Source organism: Rhea americana, unplaced genomic scaffold (genome assembly GCF_003343005.1).
Source record: "Rhea americana isolate MKP2758 unplaced genomic scaffold, rheAme1 scaffold_252, whole genome shotgun sequence".
Lineage (NCBI taxonomy): Eukaryota > Metazoa > Chordata > Aves > Rheiformes > Rheidae > Rhea > Rhea americana.
This window is the reverse complement of record NW_028186371.1, coordinates 533039-551129: the sequence shown is the minus strand read 5'-3', so window position 1 is coordinate 551129 and position 18091 is coordinate 533039. Positions and strand designations below refer to the sequence as shown.

General features: G+C 37.9%; 1 protein-coding gene across 2 annotated transcripts in view; it reads left to right on the top strand.

The window, feature by feature from the left end:
- Positions 1-18091, top strand: part of ST7 (suppression of tumorigenicity 7) — a 159770-nt gene that overhangs the window by 115709 nt on the left and 25970 nt on the right. For both annotated transcript variants that reach the window (XM_085307087.1, XM_085307088.1), the window contains exons 9-11: positions 5121-5235; positions 14517-14589; positions 16132-16234. In XM_085307087.1, the coding sequence (XP_085163213.1) occupies positions 5121-5235; positions 14517-14589; positions 16132-16234 (291 nt within the window). The remainder of the gene's footprint in view (positions 1-5120; positions 5236-14516; positions 14590-16131; positions 16235-18091) is intronic.

Here is an 18091-nt window from a genome sequence, read left to right as displayed (position 1 = left end):
TGTTGTCATATGTGGTCAGATAATTTCTTTAGAGCTAGCGGTATAACTTGTGTCTTGTGTTTATTAGGATGTTCTTTATTAGATAATTTTTGCCTGTTTTTCAAGGAAAGTAAAGCTTATGCAATCAACTCTTGCTTGTTTGTCAGTCTGCATATGAGAAACATTTGATCCATCATTCAATTTCGAACAAGTAGAAACATTAAAGATAAACAACATTTCTACAGCTTTTATGAGAAACGTAACTGAATAAAGGAGAAAGATCATATTTGTCCTCCAACTGGGGAAAAAATTAAGCATAAGTGCATCCTGCTAGACATCAGAGAGTCAGCGTGGAGTGACATGTGAATGTCTCAAGCTCAGGGGAAGCTTCAGTCAGGGCTCACAACTTAGACACCTGAAAAACTCAGCCGGACATGATGAGGCCCTAGGAAATGTGCATTTCTTTTTTTCTGAGCAGGAGCTACTTGGTGCTTTGCCTTTTCTATTTTGTTCATTTAACAATTCTTACAGATCACAAGTCATAACAAAAGCAGCTTACACAGAGCACTTACGAAAATAACAGTGCTATCCTTCTGTTTTCTTGATTCTTCCATAGTGGTTGAAAGTCATACCTGGAAGATGGCAGTCTCAATCATTTATCTTTCAGGAGACAGATTTTACCCTCTCAGATACCTATGGTGAGAACAGGAGTTGCAATTGGAAGAGTTTTGTTATTTGTACTGGATTTTTCATTAGCTTTTTTTTCCCCCCCTCTCCTTTTAAACTGAATTCGCTTTTCATATTTATGAGTGCATTCAACTAAACACACTGATTCAAACAGTTTCGATTGGTTGGAAACATATTTATATAAGCAAAAAGTGACTTGCATGCACTGCCGGTAAAAAACATGACTGTGCATACAGTCGTAATGCAAATGGAGGATAAATGTATCAACACTAGGTTATATACAGGACCATTCATTTATCCACCTCTCTCTTCCCTTGAGTCCCATGGACTAAATATAGGGATAAACCTGTAACTTAAAGCTGTTAAACTTAAAGTGATTTACAGAATTAAAACTTTTCTACACAAATAATACATCATTGCTAATTGATGCATGAGGTTAATACTATTGTAGGGAGAAAAGGAGATGAAATAGTTAAAGCAACATTCCTTGAAAATGTTTCAAAATGGTCTAGATGGGGACATACTGATGAGTGAAATGTTCTCAGAGAAGGGAGTCCTCTTCATTAAACTGTTCTTCGGGAGATAAAACTTGTTGCTTATCCAGTAAATCAGATGGGAATTTCCTTGTACCATGCAGCATTTTTTGTGATCATCACTCTTGCAAATCCATCACAAAATCATTGAACTTATGCCCTGCAATATGGATTGGGTTGAGCCTGGAAATATGACTCTCCCAGGACTAATGATAAGATATCTGATCATGTCAAATGTATTTCCAGATTTTTTCTGCCAACTTTTACTCCCAAAATACTAATTATTATCTAAAAAATAAAAAAGCATTAATTATCAACAAAAGCTATTTCTTTATATTTACAATATAACCACTGAACCTTTTAACAGAAAGCAATCCCACTTACTACACATGTATTTCCTCCAAAACCTTCAAAGCAATTAGAGCAGAATATGAGCTTGTTGCCTCAGATCTGAATTTGATCACTAGAAAATATTTTGACCAATACAAGTTCAAAATAAAAGTCTTGTCAACATGTATTTACTGTGATATGTTTAATGTCTGTTTGTATATCCTTATCATTTTATGCTGTAAGGTAATACATTTGTAGCCAGGTTGTGTCTGTTCAACATCTGGCGTGCCGATAGGCTTAGCTCGGTGGAGTACAGCTCCTTTATAAAAGCTGAGAGTCCAACTAACTGTGATTCTGCAATGAAATCATATTTCCCAGCACCCTGACCAGTGTCATTTAAGAAGGTGTGGTGGCTTCAGTGAGAAACACTGAGTGCTGAATTAGAAAACTGTGTGTTGAAATATGAGATGTTTCTCATATTTCTTGAGACCTTAAGACGTGAAGAAAGGTGATAACGAGGCCTTTTTCTTAAGTGCGGTGGTTATCACAAAAGTGGAAGCATTTGTCTTGTTGCAGTAAAGATGGAAGGAGAATTAAAACCAATAAACTGAACATCTGGTGCAGAGCAAGGTCTAGGTCTCTTCTGAGTCCAGAGTAGAGGCCAGTGCTGCAAGGGCCTGGGRAGCTGCGAGTGCAGTCTTCGGCCAGTGCCCGGGGCAGCTTGCCCTTCTTTGTATCTCCATGTGGACCGCAAGCCAGCCTCTCTCCCCAGCTGCAAGGGAGGAGAAGGGAGCAGGCTCACAGGCTGCTCATCATCGCTCCTCCGAATGATGTGTATTTGGCCTGCACTGAACATGCGGCAGGCCTGTGTTGCAACCTCTATGGCATTTATTTTTTTCTTTCTCAGTGTTTGCTTTCACTGTGAGACCTAAAAGATGATCTGTCGTAATATTCTTCCACTTAAGTAGTTTTACTTTCTGGGAAGTTTCTCAAAACCCAAGTTTTTACTGTGACTGAAAATAATTTGCAGTAAAAGCTATGTAATCTACAGCCTGAGATGACAGAGAACTGAGCTCATGTCCTCATCTTTCTTCCTTCTCTTTCTCTTCTCTCTCTTTTATTTATTTATGTATGTATTTATTTATTTATTTAAAGGCAAACATACTCTGGTTTGTGCACAGTGAATGTCAGAGTAAGTTGAGTGGCTAGTTAGAGGCGTTTTATTTTTCTARCTACAGCGTCCACTGAGTTCATTATAACTGGGTTGGATTTCTTAGCATCTGACCTTTCTCCGGTGAAGCCGTTGTTAACACCTGCCAGTCTGAAGGACTAGCAGTCCAGACAGTGACCTTTCATCTGCTGCTGTCTGAGGCAAGGTTTATCACTCTGACAGAACCTAATTAAAATAGGGGAAAAAAACAATCAGTGAGTGATGTCAGCGAGAAGTAAAGTGAACCAGAGCGAGAGGAATATTTACTGGCCACAGGACATCTATAACTAGCTGTAGCTCTTCCCTTTTCTTCTCTGATGGAGGGAATGTTATTCTGCCAGCCGTTACTCATTCTCAATGAACAGGGATAATCTTTCTTAATCACTTGGAGGGGTTTGTTTGCAATATGTTCATTCTGAACTTTAAATCACTATTTACAGATTCTGTCATGCTTTTTCCTGCCAAGTAGTAGCTTCCTCTGTTAAATGTGCAATAGTGAGTAACAACAAAATCAAAGAGAAGTAGAYTCTATGCTGGATCCTTCGCTGATGAATCCAATGATGTGAATTTTCACCTGCTGTTATTTCAGTTGATGAGCAATGCCTTAATTTATTTTTTTATTATTATTGTCAAATCTCCCATTTATGCAGAAGTATACCAAGGTCTGTGATCCCTTTTTATGAAAACCTGGAGAAGGAAAAAAGCTCACAAACTATGCAGTTTTGTTTGTGTTCTTTTTTTTTAAGGTTTGGCTCCCGCCATTGAAAGCAGTCATTTCCATTGCACTGCTATCACAAATTCAGAAGCTCTTGCAGTTGCTGTCTGGGCAATCATGATTCTCACCAGCAATCTGTATAATCAGAGAAACACAAATATCAGAGATACATACAAGGACTATATACAGAAATATACTCCTTGTATTTTTGATACTGTATTAATTCTCAAAGTGGAGGAAAACCATTGCTATCCAAAGAGCCAAATTTAGACAGATACATCACTTCTGTGCCCTTAAGGACAAAATAGTTCTTAGGTTAGCTAATGCCAGATAGTTATCACCAGGAAGTGATTCTCCATCTACACTTTGTTTGGCTGTTGACGCCTCTTCCTTAGCAGAGTGAGGAAGCTCTAGTGCGTTACCTGTTTCTCATTTTCTAAACTTCTTAGTGAATCTCTCCTGCTTTTGTTTCCATCCTGACTTATGTTTGTTTGTTACCTGTTTGTGAGAGTAATATCTGCTGCTTCTCATCAGTTTTTCTGTATCTTCAAAGATAGACCCTGCTTAATTTTCTTTGCTTGGCTTGTTACACTGTTTCTCTTCCCATAAGCCCAAGGAGAGATTCTAAATGATAGCATTCACCAGCAAGTTCCTGAAGCACAACAGTAGTATCAGCTACCTCTCTGTTACGCTATATGCGACTTTGTTGTGCTTAATGTGYATCTTGTAGGCAGTTAAACTAGAATAGCCATAAAGAGAACACAGTTGAAGCAAGCATCTCATAACACTTGAGTTCTTTTGAGAATCACTCTGACATTAAAAATTATTTTTTAATCAATTGTGCAGTGAAAGAACATGATTGCTTCTAGTAACTGTTGCTTCATAAAGGAGATGCAGCAGAATGGCAGCTTCAATTATTCAGATCTATACAGGTATTTAAAGCCAGGACATGTAAGAACAAATCCCTGGTATCCCTCAAAGGATCAGTTCATACAATAAAGGCACTTATATCTAAGAGGATTATATTACTTTAACTATGCATTTTCATTCAGCTTGTCATGCACCATGGATTCTTTAAATACATACATGTGTGTTAAATTTGTATAATCTTTACCTTTCCATTTGTTGCTGCCTTTTTTTTTTCTTACAGCCAGCACTGGCAGCAATCACAATTGTGTTTCAAAGTATTCATGATTACAAATTCTAATGACACATGCTTATCAGATATGGTTGCATATTTGTAAACTTCTCTCATTTGATTATATTCTGATTTCTCATCAATATTTTTTCTGTTTTTTCTACTAGTAAAGAAGTGCTAGATTGCTTACTAGTGATACAAAAGAGCTACTTTATTGAACTTTCTTTTCTAGTTCATTAAGATAACACTTTTTCATTTTGAAGAAGACCTGTTGATTGAAGGTGAGATGCACATTCAGACAACTCTGTTCTTTGATTTGGCCGATTACATCTTTTGCAAAGCCTATCTTGTCAAGAAGCCTGATCTAGAGTCCACTGAGAGTTCTAGAAATTTTTCAGACATATTAACCATCTCTGTGAAAGAGCCAACAACAGGAGATGCTGAGGATTTTTAACTTGATTGTTTCAATACCTTTTGAACAAGAACCTGTGTTAATAGTCTAACCCTTTCATACGTTGTTGGTTTTAGTTGATGAAGGAGTTTCCTTTGCTCAGCATGTTCAACATCCATGAAAACCTGCTAGAAGCTCTGTTGGAATTGCAAGCATATGCAGATGTCCAGGCAGTTTTAGCAAAGTATGACGGTAAGTTCATCTCTATTTATATTTTATCTATATATTACACACAGAAGCAATGTTTCTAAGTCAAACACTTAAAATTTAGGTAATACCATTAAAATGATTTGCACAAGCTTCATAAATCCCTTTACACAGTCCATAATCCCAAGATTATATACTGTTTTTTCTGCCAATTCATGCTTCGTACATTGTACAGGGTAATGGAACTCACTTAATAGCAGCTCTCCAGTGTTCTTTTTGCTTTTTGTTAGTGTTTAAAGAATGACTGTTTAGGTTCTGCAGACATTTTATTGCACGCTATTCAAACCTTTCTCTGAGGAAGCAATTGTCTGTTCCCTTGTGGACTTCTCTGAATGTTGACGTTGCAGCATACAAGTGCTTTACAAGCAGTAATTCGTTTATCTTCACAACAGCCTTTCGAGTGATAGAATTCATATTTTATGGGGAAAATTGAAAAGCTCAAAAGTTTAGGTGGACTTTTCACATTAATTTTCAGTTCTCAATCTGTGACATCAATATTTTTCGGTTCATATTGGTTTATGCAGTGTTGCATCACGTTTTATTTTCAAAATAAATCTTCTGCTGACTTCCGTTTCAGTCTTTGCATTTTAGTTCAGACACCATGGTCTCAAATACAGAATGGTCAGAATAAGAAGCACCAACTGTCACACCTTATTTGGTTTAAGTTAAATAGGTTTTCCTTGCATTGTGTATAAGCTTTTTGGCAGAAGCAGGAGTAAAATCCAGTTCTCTTGAGCAGCATTCATATCAACAATACTCCTCTTCATTCTTCTCCTGCAATCCCTGTTTTACTGACTATCCACAGTCCTAACTCTGCAATAAATGAGTCCGGACCCCTACAGCTACCATTTTCCTGTTGTATTACTATACAATTCTCATTCATTCTCAGAGAAGTTTCATTCTGTGTGCTGAAATTTGTCAGAGAGTTGATGAAAAGAATATTAAGTAATCACCTAGCAATATCATACATGTGAACTAAATGTCTGAATTAGGTGGAACAGGTAACCTTATTTTTGATATCCACCTCTTTCTAGGTTGGTCTTAATGGCCTTTTAAATGTTCTTATTTGCTAGATCTTACTGCCTTTCTGATGTTCTTTGAATGGAGATTTCAAGGCTTTTACAGCTAATTTCCAAAGTTTTTGAAAAGGGAAAAGGAAACCATCTGAGATACTACTATATAAATGGCTACTGAAATGGTTACTGGAGCATAGTACTAGTACCTAGTACTTTGGATGTCTTTTTTCTGCTATTCAAACTGCTATTCTTTGAACAGACTTAGCATCCTCTTCTGCCTGCCCTTATTTGATCTACTTTCCCACTTGTCTACTTAATTGTCTTCTGCTCTTTTGCTGAGTTTCAACTTTCTGATGCTCCCAGATCTTACTAGAGACTCTTAGTTCAGCCAGTACAACTCATTCCCAATTCCATTCTTCCACCTCTCCTAGCTCCCTATCCTAGTCTCCTTTTCAGAGTTGTGACAGTCATGATATATCTCCTTACCCATTTTTCCACCCTTGTCTTATCAGACTCCTTTTCTATGTACTGCTTTGCCTATGACTTCTGTCTCCTCTTCATTTGACATTCTGTGCTGCATTGCCTGAGTGCCAAAAAGCAGAACAGTAAGAGCCCAKGGAGACAGAGACTTCTTGCTGTCAGCCTGGATACTTGGCCCCATATTGTCACACGGAGCAGTGGCAAGGGCATGATGCATATGTTTATTGGAGTAAGGAGACAAGTGTGCTTGATGAGAAAAGACTCTTTGGAGAGGGTAACTGAAAAAATGGCAGAAGCTTCCACTAAGCACATGTCAACTGCTTTGTTTAACATCTTACAGCTTGGCAAATTGAGATAAGTGAGTATAGCAATTGGCCATTGACCTGATATTAACAGAATCAGCCAGCCAAATTTCAGTCTTCTGCTGTAGACTATGGCAGAGCTAAGGTTATTCRAGGAGAGATAAATAAGCAGCTGATTGCAGTCCATATTAGTAATAGACACTAGCCCAGCCTGGAATGTTTTCAGTGCTTTCTGAAGTTGAATCTTTATAAGCAGAGATCAGAAGGTCACCCAGACCTTTAAGTACTGCCATCCAGTAGCAGTAGTRCCTCTGGGAGAGATCTTGGTTGTGCTTAGTTTGGTTGATAAAAACTTCAGTGCAAGTGTTAAAAATCAGAAGTCTTTCCTGTATCTCCTTCTGTCTCAGTAATTCCTGWGACAGAGATGTGGATCGCCATGGACTTTATTTTGTTACATTAAGAAGAAAACAAATAGAAATGCACACTTCTATTCCCCAGGCACCACAGGGCCTTCCCTGTCTTAAATGTACTTATGTCGTAATAGCTCTGTGAGATAGCAGTGAGACCTGTGCAGGGCATTAAACCAAGCCCTCTAAAGTCTCSACTTAACTCCTCGGCTTAACTGCCAGCTCTATTTTTGCTTACTAAAGTACTGATCTCTAGTTTTAAACAAYGCCATGGGGGCACCATGTGACATGGAGGCTGATAAAACTTGAAGGTGTATTTTGTTTTCTCAGAACCATCTGGTATTGTCAAAACTCAGGTTGTAAGTATAATAAATGAGGCCTTTTCAAAATAAAACTCTTCTGTGTTTGAACTCGCACAGTTTCAATTCATGTTTTGCCATATATAAACAAAGGTGTGTGTATACACTATGTATGCACAAGGACTCAGCAAACACAGGTTTAACCAGTATAACTCTAACACTTCATGAGTCTCAGAAGACCCATCTCAGGGAGTCTCAGCTCATTTTAGAACTCATCAGCTTCATGTGTTGTAAGATTTATTGCAATATAAAACAATGAACTCATTTATACTGTCCTATCTGCAGTTTCTGTTGGTCCCACTTCACTGCCTTTTTTTGACTAAGACCAAACCTGATTTATTGTATTTTGATAACATATGAACAAATTATTTCCTTGAGTAGTCTGCCCCCACCCTCGGCTAAAAAGTTGGATCACATTATACAAAACCTCAGCGTCTGCAAGCAGATGCGCAGCTTTACCAAAAGCCATGTGTTAAATTTTGTTTATATTATGTACCTGGCAACAGAGTTGATGTCCATACTCATTATTCATGGAAAAAGTGCCTCATTAGTGGGAAGGCATGCACTGTTGCTGAGCTACATCATTATGGTTTCAGAGTTCAGTGCCTGTCAATAGAGTGCAGATGAGCTAAATACTATTGAATTCTAAAAGGATTTTTGGCTCTAAGTTGACACATATCCGTGTTACTTACAGCAGAAATAGTTATAGCTGCTGAAGAGACTGTTCTTGGTGGAATAAGCTTCTAGTATTCATAGTAAATAAGGCTTATCTGCTCCTCTTCCCTTGTTTTTTAAACTGATCTTTTTTCGGTGGAGTAGATCTACTTTTTGTGGTGCTTGGAGTAAATGATTTATTAACTTCACTGGGCTGCCAATTGCTTTGATTGTTACTTCTTGGTAGGCTGGGCACTATGTGAAAACTCAGACCTTTCAGGTAATCAGAAGTTAGATTTGTGAATGATAGATACCTGTTTATTTGATCATAATGGTGCAGTGGTTCCTCCCTAAACCTCCTCTTGCTTTCTTTTTAAAAGGACAGTGTTTCCCACRGAGACTATGAGACTTCTGGTCTGTAGGAGGAACACTTTATACATATTCTCCTTTCACTTACCCTCTTGCAAAAAAGGTGAAAGACCATGTCACTACATAGACAGTCCTGAATTCAGAGTTCGCTTGAGAATTTAGCCCAAAGGATAAATAGATGCAGGTTTTTCGGGTTTTTTTTAATATAAAGGTCTCATTCTGCTCTAAGCTATACTATGTTTATTTTACTTTGAGGAATCCTCCTTCAATTTATTGTCAAATCAAGATGCACATCTTTGAAAAAAAACACTGATTAGAAACAGAGTCGTCTTTGTCTTGGAACAGTCATGGTGAATCAGTAGTGATGATATTCTCATTCAGACTTCAGAATCGACTTAGTTTGGAAAATTCTTCCATAAAAGTCAYGGGGAAAAAAGGAATTTGGACCTTTACAGTAATGAAATCCAAACAGTTAATGTAGAGAAATTAATTCTCTAAAATGTAGGCTGCTCAGGACTGCTCCCATCTCTGCAGTCTCCCTCCATCCAGTTTCTTCTTGTCCTTACAGTCTTATGAAATGGGTAAATTTTACCTACATTGAAYTTCAAAGCATTCCCTTTGTAATGAGTTACCAATTGATAAATTAATTTCAGGGTGTTTTCAATTACATTATCTATGGTCTCCAGRGTTTTTCTAAATATATATGAGATCACAGCTCCATTCTGTTCATTTCATCACTTTAGTAAGTTTTGGTAATATTAAAACTTTCTATTTGGTGGAGCTAAGTGGTTCTTCTGGTGCAAGGAAGGATTTTATTCTGAGTTAAAGATGTAGCAAGTGGCAGTATGGAAGCAACTATCACCTCATACACAGTCTTTTAACATCCTTTTCTTTCATTGTTTTTGTTTGAAAGAGAGGCCTTAAGAGAAAGTCAACAATTTCCTTTTAGATTAGGTCAAACTAAAACCTGCTCTACCTTCTAYTAGAAGTGCAAATCAGATAAGACTTCAGGTTAGAGGAACAGCAATATCAGGAGAATAGTTTTTCATTTTTCCACGTTGAATTTTCTTTAGCTTTTGCTTCTGAAACCATTTTCTTTCCCTCATGTCAATATCATTTGTCGCTTGAGCTATGTCTTTGCATCAGTTCTTTGTTCATACTGTCTGGTTTCTTTTTTGCCATATGAGTCTGTGGTTTCATTGATTTCTCCTGCTTGTACAAATGCACACAAAATCTAAACTAACTGTGCTGATCTTTGTTCTTGCTAACTTTGTAAAGGAAAAGTGGTTCCTTCCCCTCTAGGTGCAATTAGAATGGTCAAATTGAAGAGCTTGAGACCTGCCTGGTATTAATCTCAGACACTGAAACAAGAGTTGCATACAAAATGCTTACAACCAAGAGTGACTCTCAAAACCTTTCCATATCTGAACAGTTTAAGTAATGGTTGGGATTATGGCGAAATAAAACACACTTCCTTTGTGCTGAAATATTTTACCATATTATCAGGCAACAGGAACCCAGGCCTTAATATATGAAATGGCTATGTATTTCTGTTTGAGTGGCGTGTACCTACTTGTGAGGAAGAATGTCCAAAATACAGAAAATCAGGGCTGCTGTATGCTGCAAGCACAAAGGAAGTGTTAGATCAGGGTGTTTCTATGTTTGCTACCTCCAGAATGTTTCCTGCCATGTTTCRTTCAAAAACGACTCAAGCAATGACCATTCTGTAGTTCTCATGGGAGATAATACCATGAGGTAGTAGATTTTTCTGGCAAGGTTTTTTTCCCCCAGCACTCAATTTATATTTTCCTCCATTGAATTCTTGCATTTAACCATTTGGACAACTTAATTCATTTTCTTCCTTAATATTTGTATCTTTCTAAATGGCTGCCTCTCCTTTTTGTCACCCTGATCCAGGCTGCACATATTTATGTACTAGAACTTTTTCAGTCTTTCCCATAAGCAGTTCCTTCTGCCACATGTGCAAGAGCAGGCCATCTAGTCTGCAGGTGCAAAGAATTGGAGAGTTCGGTGCTGACAGGGGCAAATATTGGTCTATCACTTAGACGGAGAGTCTGTGAGGGAGTCAGAGCTGTAGTTCATCCCCCAATCCACACTGTCCTGTAAATCGTCATTTTTTACCCGTTCATTGAATTTCTTCCAATTAGCGACATATTTGCATTTTGTATTTAGAAATATGTGAGTGAATCTAGCAGCGTAAGTGTAGTCTCTTTCCAGTGCTAACTGAGAAGGAAYCAGCAGTTTGACTGCAGGGACCATAGTGTGTGCAAACTCTGACCCCTAGATCTATCAGCATGTTTTAGCAAATAAGTCTATTAATGTTGATAAGACTGTTCACCTCCTTGTAGTTAAGCCCATAGGAATCTATACTGTTGACTTGGAAATAAAATACACTTYGGGGACAAAATAGGGAATAACTTCTGATTAGTGATTTAGATTTCCTATTTACTAATAACTAAAATATTTGCAACCTGCCTGTCTTTTCACATTTAGAGACTCCTGATGATTTGGACAGGGGARGTTGCACCATATCCAGATTCATCATTTCCTGTTTTAGTGGCTATTTCGTGAGAACAATAGATCCCATGACCTATTCAGGCAGCATATGGCATATTCTGAATGCTACCATAAATCAGGGAAGTAATGATATTATAGTTGCAAATCTCTATCCACAGCATCTTTCCATTAGTTCGCTGTCACAAGCAATCTCTTCCAAAGCAAACCACCTCTAAGAATTCACTTTCCCAACCCTCCCTATAGCTGACTGGGGCTAGTCCAAAGAAAATGCTCATAAATTAAGTCTAGACTATTTTGTATTCTGTTTAAAGATATAAGCAGTAAGGAAGGAGGAGATTCTTTTTCAGATTGACACGTCAGTTCTTATTAGGCAAAAATGTCCTGATGATTTTGACAACAGAATAGCAGTCACATATTTCAGCACATTGTGGGAGCTCCACGAGTAATCACAGGAGGGTGGGAAACAGTATATGTGAAGATATTTTGCCAGATGGCTCACAGAGCTGGACACACTCATTTATGAAAACCTTCACTTTGGTTCCTGACAGAAGAGTTATCTCCTAGGGCTAGTTTAGACTTGATTCCCATGCTAAATTCAAGTTGTAACCAGACATAATTCTCTGTGCTGCTCTCTAAAATATGAGGGTTCGGTTTAGGAAATGAAACCTATATTATATAAAGATTTTAGTTTAACAGCAGTCAGACCAGGATATAACAGAGCCAAATACTTATGGTCTAATTCAGGGCAAGCAAAAAAACAAAACGCAGGGGGGGAAGCAGGCATGGACCTACTAAGGGAGATCACTATCTCCACAGCAACATAAACATGAGCATTTGTATGTATTTTGTGCATTGCCAGGGGACTCTAGGTATTATCCTCAAATAATTGCTGCTTGCTCATTAGAAGCATAGTACTGGAAGAGGCCTCCTGGGTGAGTCAGGTTCCCTGCTGTTACATTCACTACATGATATTATCCTTTCCATGAGCTGAGCAAGCTCTGTCCTAAAATTAGCTATTCTGTTTGCCCCATTATTCCACCTGGATATCTGCCCCAACCTTGACTTCTTAGAAAACTTCTTTTAGTCTCCAACCTAAATTTAATTCTGGACTGTTTACTCTTCTGTCAACATTGTCCTTTACATAAACAGCACTTCTCCTTTCCTGGTGTTGCAGGGTGTATGGAACAGCTRTATCTTCTCTCAGACTTTATTTCATTTGGATTGATACAAGACATTGATTACATTAYGGTGCTGTCTTTTTGTTTACTTTTGTTGTTCTTGACCATGGATGATCAGATTCCAACACAATGTTCTCTTGAAAAATCCTGTTCCTTCTGCAGAGATGACTACGGTGATGTGCATGACTAAGAGTCAGACTCTTTCACTATATCTATGATTTGATAACAAAATTTGTACTAAAAGACAGAGACTGATACRTCCTGAGAAAGATCGCTTTAGTGGAAATAGATTTTAATATATAATATTAAGGAAAACCTGGTCTAAATAGGGTTATTGGAGGTGCTTATAAATGACAGGAGGAGAAAACATTTAAAGKGTTCTCAGATATATTTTTGTAGTTTCTATTAGTGCAGTAATTAACAAATCTATCACCCAGACTACCCTGCATGCTGTTGATTTTAATTACTTCAGTCACTTCAGTTAAATAGTCTGGTGATATTATAGTTGGAATATATTATAGTCGAACCTCCAACAAGATCTTTACATCTCATACTTGAAATACAGRTGCATATAAAAACAACATAGAGAATTTAATAGGTACCTTTTTAAAGTGCATAAGTCATTTGACACCGTTATCTSTCTAACAGAAAATGTTCAGCTTGGTTGCACACTGGTTGTTAATAAATAAAGAATGGTGACCAGTGAGATGACTTACTTGTCCTCTTTTAACTCTTTTTAGGAGCCCTGTCTTGCAAGGCACAGAGGTTCGGTAAATCACAAGCTTCTCTTAACCTGTAGTGTTACCAAGCCATACCATAAATCGTCACCTGTCATATTCCTAATTGYGTTTAATGACAAACACAGGGATAAATAGTTTCTTAGAAAAATATTCCAGATGACCATCCCCCGGTCTTACAGAGGGCTTAGTCCAGTGCCTTGAATTTAGTATGCCGATTGTATTTTAGGTGATGTAGATGCAATAGGAAGCCAATGTAACGTTATCTCAGGGCAAAATGCTTCTTATTACTTACTAGTTCATTGGTAGCAGGCAGTGTGCGGAAGTGTTTGAAGAATCCAGCACTTAACAGTTACATGAAAAAAAAAAGAAAACTTATCTTTAACTTTTAAATGCCAGAGTATCTCAGGCATTTTGTAATACGTACCTGTTAAATTACTAATATGGAAGTCAGTTCTTCTGCATTACAATGGAAATAAATCTGTTGCCAAAGTCTGTTAAGCAGCATTTATTTCTACACTTTGGACACTTTGTACCAATCTGCTGATAGAAAGCAAGTATAAATAAAGTTGAATTAATTAATTAAGTCAGATTTATGGCTACTTTGTGTCTCTGGTACAGCATAAAATGGCCAAAGACTGACTGGTGAATATTTTGGTCCAAGATTCCCATAAAAAGCAAAACACATTATTTTCCTGTTAATCCTTAACTGCAGTACATTTATTGGTTGTTTGCTTGCATGTCAAATCTGTTATTACTTCAATAGCTGGCTTAACATATATAGCTGCCATGTATTTATATTAAACTCCTTTCGAGTGAAAACAAATGAAGGGAATAAGATTGCCCTCTGCTATTTCTTATTTTGTGAATTATGGAAAAAATTCATGTTTTCTACRTTACCTAAGCATTTATGTATGAAGTAATGAAATCTTTAATTATATCCCTGTCATGTCAGACTTTAAATTAGTTCTCTAATTAACTCAGTTGCTGCTTAAAGAGCAGTTCCAGTGATCATTGCTTGGATATAAATCTAAAATCTGTGTGACATGGGATTACATGGCCAAGAGCAGAATGTACTCARGTCAGTTGACGATTTCATGCTTCCCTTTTTTTAGTGTTTTTTTTTTCTTAATAAATGCCCACTGTGTTGAAGTATCAGTCAAACATTTCTCTTTCTGCAGGCTTTTAAGAGTTCAGATGTTTACTTTTTTCTTTCTTTTCAACAGATATAAGCTTACCAAAATCAGCAACAATATGTTACACAGCTGCATTGCTCAAAGCCAGAGCTGTCTCTGACAAGTAAGTGCATAAGAACCACTGTCCAGCAAAAATCCTAATTTAACTGAAGATTTCTCTTAGCTGATCTACYGAGCCCACACCCTAACAATCTGCTGGGTTAGCAGGAGAATTATATCCTGCAGTAAATTCACGTAATGACTTTATATATAAGAAGAATTTCTATTGACCAAACATTGCACTTCAAATATTACAGAAGAAAAGAAGAGAAATAGCATATATTCAATTTGTATTTCAGTCTTAAGTATACTATCTGGGGAGCAGTGGCTTCCTGGGTAGTATAATGAAGATGCAACTAAAAGGTGCTGTGTGGCTGGATATCTTCACTTTGTATAAAACTGACCCCCAAAAGGTAACACATAAATGTGGATACAGTGGTAGCAATGTTATTCTACAAGTGCTGTCAGAAGATTKTTCATTTACTTAAATAGCAGCAGGTGGATTTAGCGTTACTATGTCAGGGCTTCTGACAGGTAGATGGTGCTCATATTTTTAGAGACACAAGWATCTGCTCATTCCTGTTATGTTTTTCTCTTGGGTCTCAATTTTCCAAGATGCTGAGCACATCTACTTGATGCCGGTGGACTTGAGAACATTGGCCCACTTTGAAAGGTTGCTCAGCTCCTTGTGAGATGGAGCCCAAAGATCCAGATTCTGCTCTCAGGTGCCTTCACACAAATCCCAGGCAGGAGTTGTGTCTGTGCACCTGAGGGTCGAATGCCTCCCTAAAGTAGGAAAGCAAGTAGAGTGGAAAGCCGTTTTCTGAACTGCATCCTGACAGTTTTTGCTTTTAAAGTGTATGTACACATCAAGATCTAAGTAATTTTCTTTCATTCTTTTTATCCTGTAGATCGCCAGTACCTACTGCAACATCTTTCCTCCCTACACAGCGACTCCAGCTTGGGAGGGCAGGGCTAAGGTTGTCACAGCTTTCCCTGTGGTGTCTGCCTGCCAAGTACAGCTCTGGAGTTAGCCGTGGGGTGTGAGGTGAGAAAGAGATTGCATGGTCTGGTTTTTCATTCACTGGGGCAGATGATTTGCCCACAGTTTGGGCATGCTACCCTCAATGGTGCTGTGGCCAGTAGACCACCCACTACTGCTGCTGCATCGTGTTTCCGTCCCAACCTGACCCAGGGGCATTGGGTTGGGAACCTCCCTAAAACATTCCCAAATCTATTTTTAATAGAAACTCTTCAGCAATTATTTGGCATTGGGTTTTTTTACTTTTCTTTTTTCTGCAATTTCTGCCTTGAATATGCCCCCTAGAAAGATTCATAGAGCAAATTTAGATTAGTGACAGAGAAAGTACTGACTATTTGAACTGACTTCCTGCTATGATTAGATGCAAATACGCTTTCCACTTCTGCTGGGATTTTCATTGGCCTTGATGTAATAGGTCACTCAGAGTTTCCACTTACTATGGAACTTTGGAGAGCATAGGAAATTGGCTCAGTCTGGTTACATGGGCCCATGGTCTAGATTCCTTTTCTGATTTTTACTTGCTAACATTTCTGACCTAATGTGTTTGTGTCCTTACTTTTGTAGATTTTCTCCAGAGGCTGCCTCAAGGCGAGGGCTGAGTACAGCAGAGATGAATGCAGTAGAAGCTATTCACAGAGCAGTAGAATTTAATCCACATGTGCCAAAAGTGAGTATGGAGAAAATGTTGTAGAGTTAACACAGTTGAAGACCTAGCTCCTGATTTTTGTGTTAGATTAACAAGTTGATGTTGTGGAAATGGGAGCAAACAATGGTGAGGGAAAAAAGCAGATAGCATGCACAGTTTTTTTTCATTTGGGATTTCCCATTATGTGCCTTCTGCTATGGACCTTGCAATTTGAAATTTTAACAGCAGTGAGTCTTCTGTTGTGAGCAACAGTTACATACTGGATTGGGGCAGTAGGCATCACCAGATGCTATGTTACAGGACAGAAGTCTACATAGAGATAGATTATTCTTTACACAATGGTCATAAAAGATCTAGTTTAAAATAGCATATTGTCTTTGTTTTAAAGATTGTGCGTAAGAATGTATTTTCAGGATGCTATACAAAGGAACCTAGGTTTGGAGTTCCTGATATGCTTCATATAAATTGCATTAGTAATGCCTTATGCATTACCTTGTCATTAAGCTCTGAAAACTTAAAGCTCATGGATGAAGAATCRCTGAAACTACGAAGTTCAGTAAGAAAAGAGATTTATGTTCTAATTCCCTAATCCCCTCCCTAGATACATATCACAGCAATAAGAATCTTGCCTCTTGGTTACTAAGGGTTAATGTATTTTATTATTTTCTCACCTGTTACTCAGTACTGCAGTATGTAGGTTCACAGTAAAGAAAGACACATTAAGGGCAGATGCTTTTTCACCCTCAGAGATCTGCCTCTGTACTTCAGCCCCCAAATCTACTGTGAGTCCAGTATTGCRCTCTGAAAGCAAGCAGCATCCACTGGGGAGCAGAAGCCTGAGGTGTGTTAAAACAGGGACCCTACATATCAGTCACAGTTGAACACTAAGTCTGGTCCAAAGAAAAAAAATCTCAACTGTGTGTACATATGTATGGCAGAAAGTTCTTCCCCATGTATGTCAGAAATTAAGCATTTTGTCTGTAAGATACACGTCTTATGCCAGCCACTAAATAGCGTGGTTTAGCTACCTGAAAGTTGGGCTTCAGCAAAAAGAAAAAGGAGCTATCTTAGACATCTCCTCTATACAGATTTTCCCTTCAAGGTGCCTCTCTGTATTGACTGTTTTCAAGTAAATGCCTGAATTTTAGAGAACAAGATTTAGGTGAGATGAGTGCATTTCTATTATTAGCTGATCTCTACTCTTGCACCAAGCTGTTTAGAAGATACTAAGTACAGTTTGGTTCCAGAACTGCTCCCGAGGAACTGTTTTATTTTCTCCATCCTCCTGGGTTCTTGTCCAAACACAATCATTGATACCTCTCTTCTAGCTGGTTGCCTCTTTGCCTCTCTATTCCAGTCCTCCTCTGGGTGAAACTTTCCAGATGTTTTACACAAGCCCAGACAGAGTACTGTATCCTTTCTGTCTTTAAAAAAAAAAAAAAAAAAAAAAAAAAAAAAAAAAAAAAGTGGAGGACTATCTTGCAAAGCGAAAATACAAGTTTAGCCTGGCATGAGCTGTCCTTGGGAGCCTATTCTATTTTCCTCACTTACCTGCATGCTTCTGATCATTCTTTCTTTCAATAGCTTTTCTAAAAGTTGGCACACTAATGAGTCCATACTAACATATATTATTTCCCTCCATATTAAATAAGCAATACTGCATCAATACTGCATTTACTTTTCTTTTTACAGAGAATTACATACATACATTATATAACATCACTTTATTCTCGTTGTGTTTTTTTGTTTTAGGTCGTTAGTGCCGGGCTGGTTATTTTCAGGGCCAGTTCTTTTCCTGTTCAGAGATGGAGATTACTGGCTGCAGTGSTTTTCCACTTCTATATGCATTCCTAATGCTCATCCTGCTATTGTCCCCAA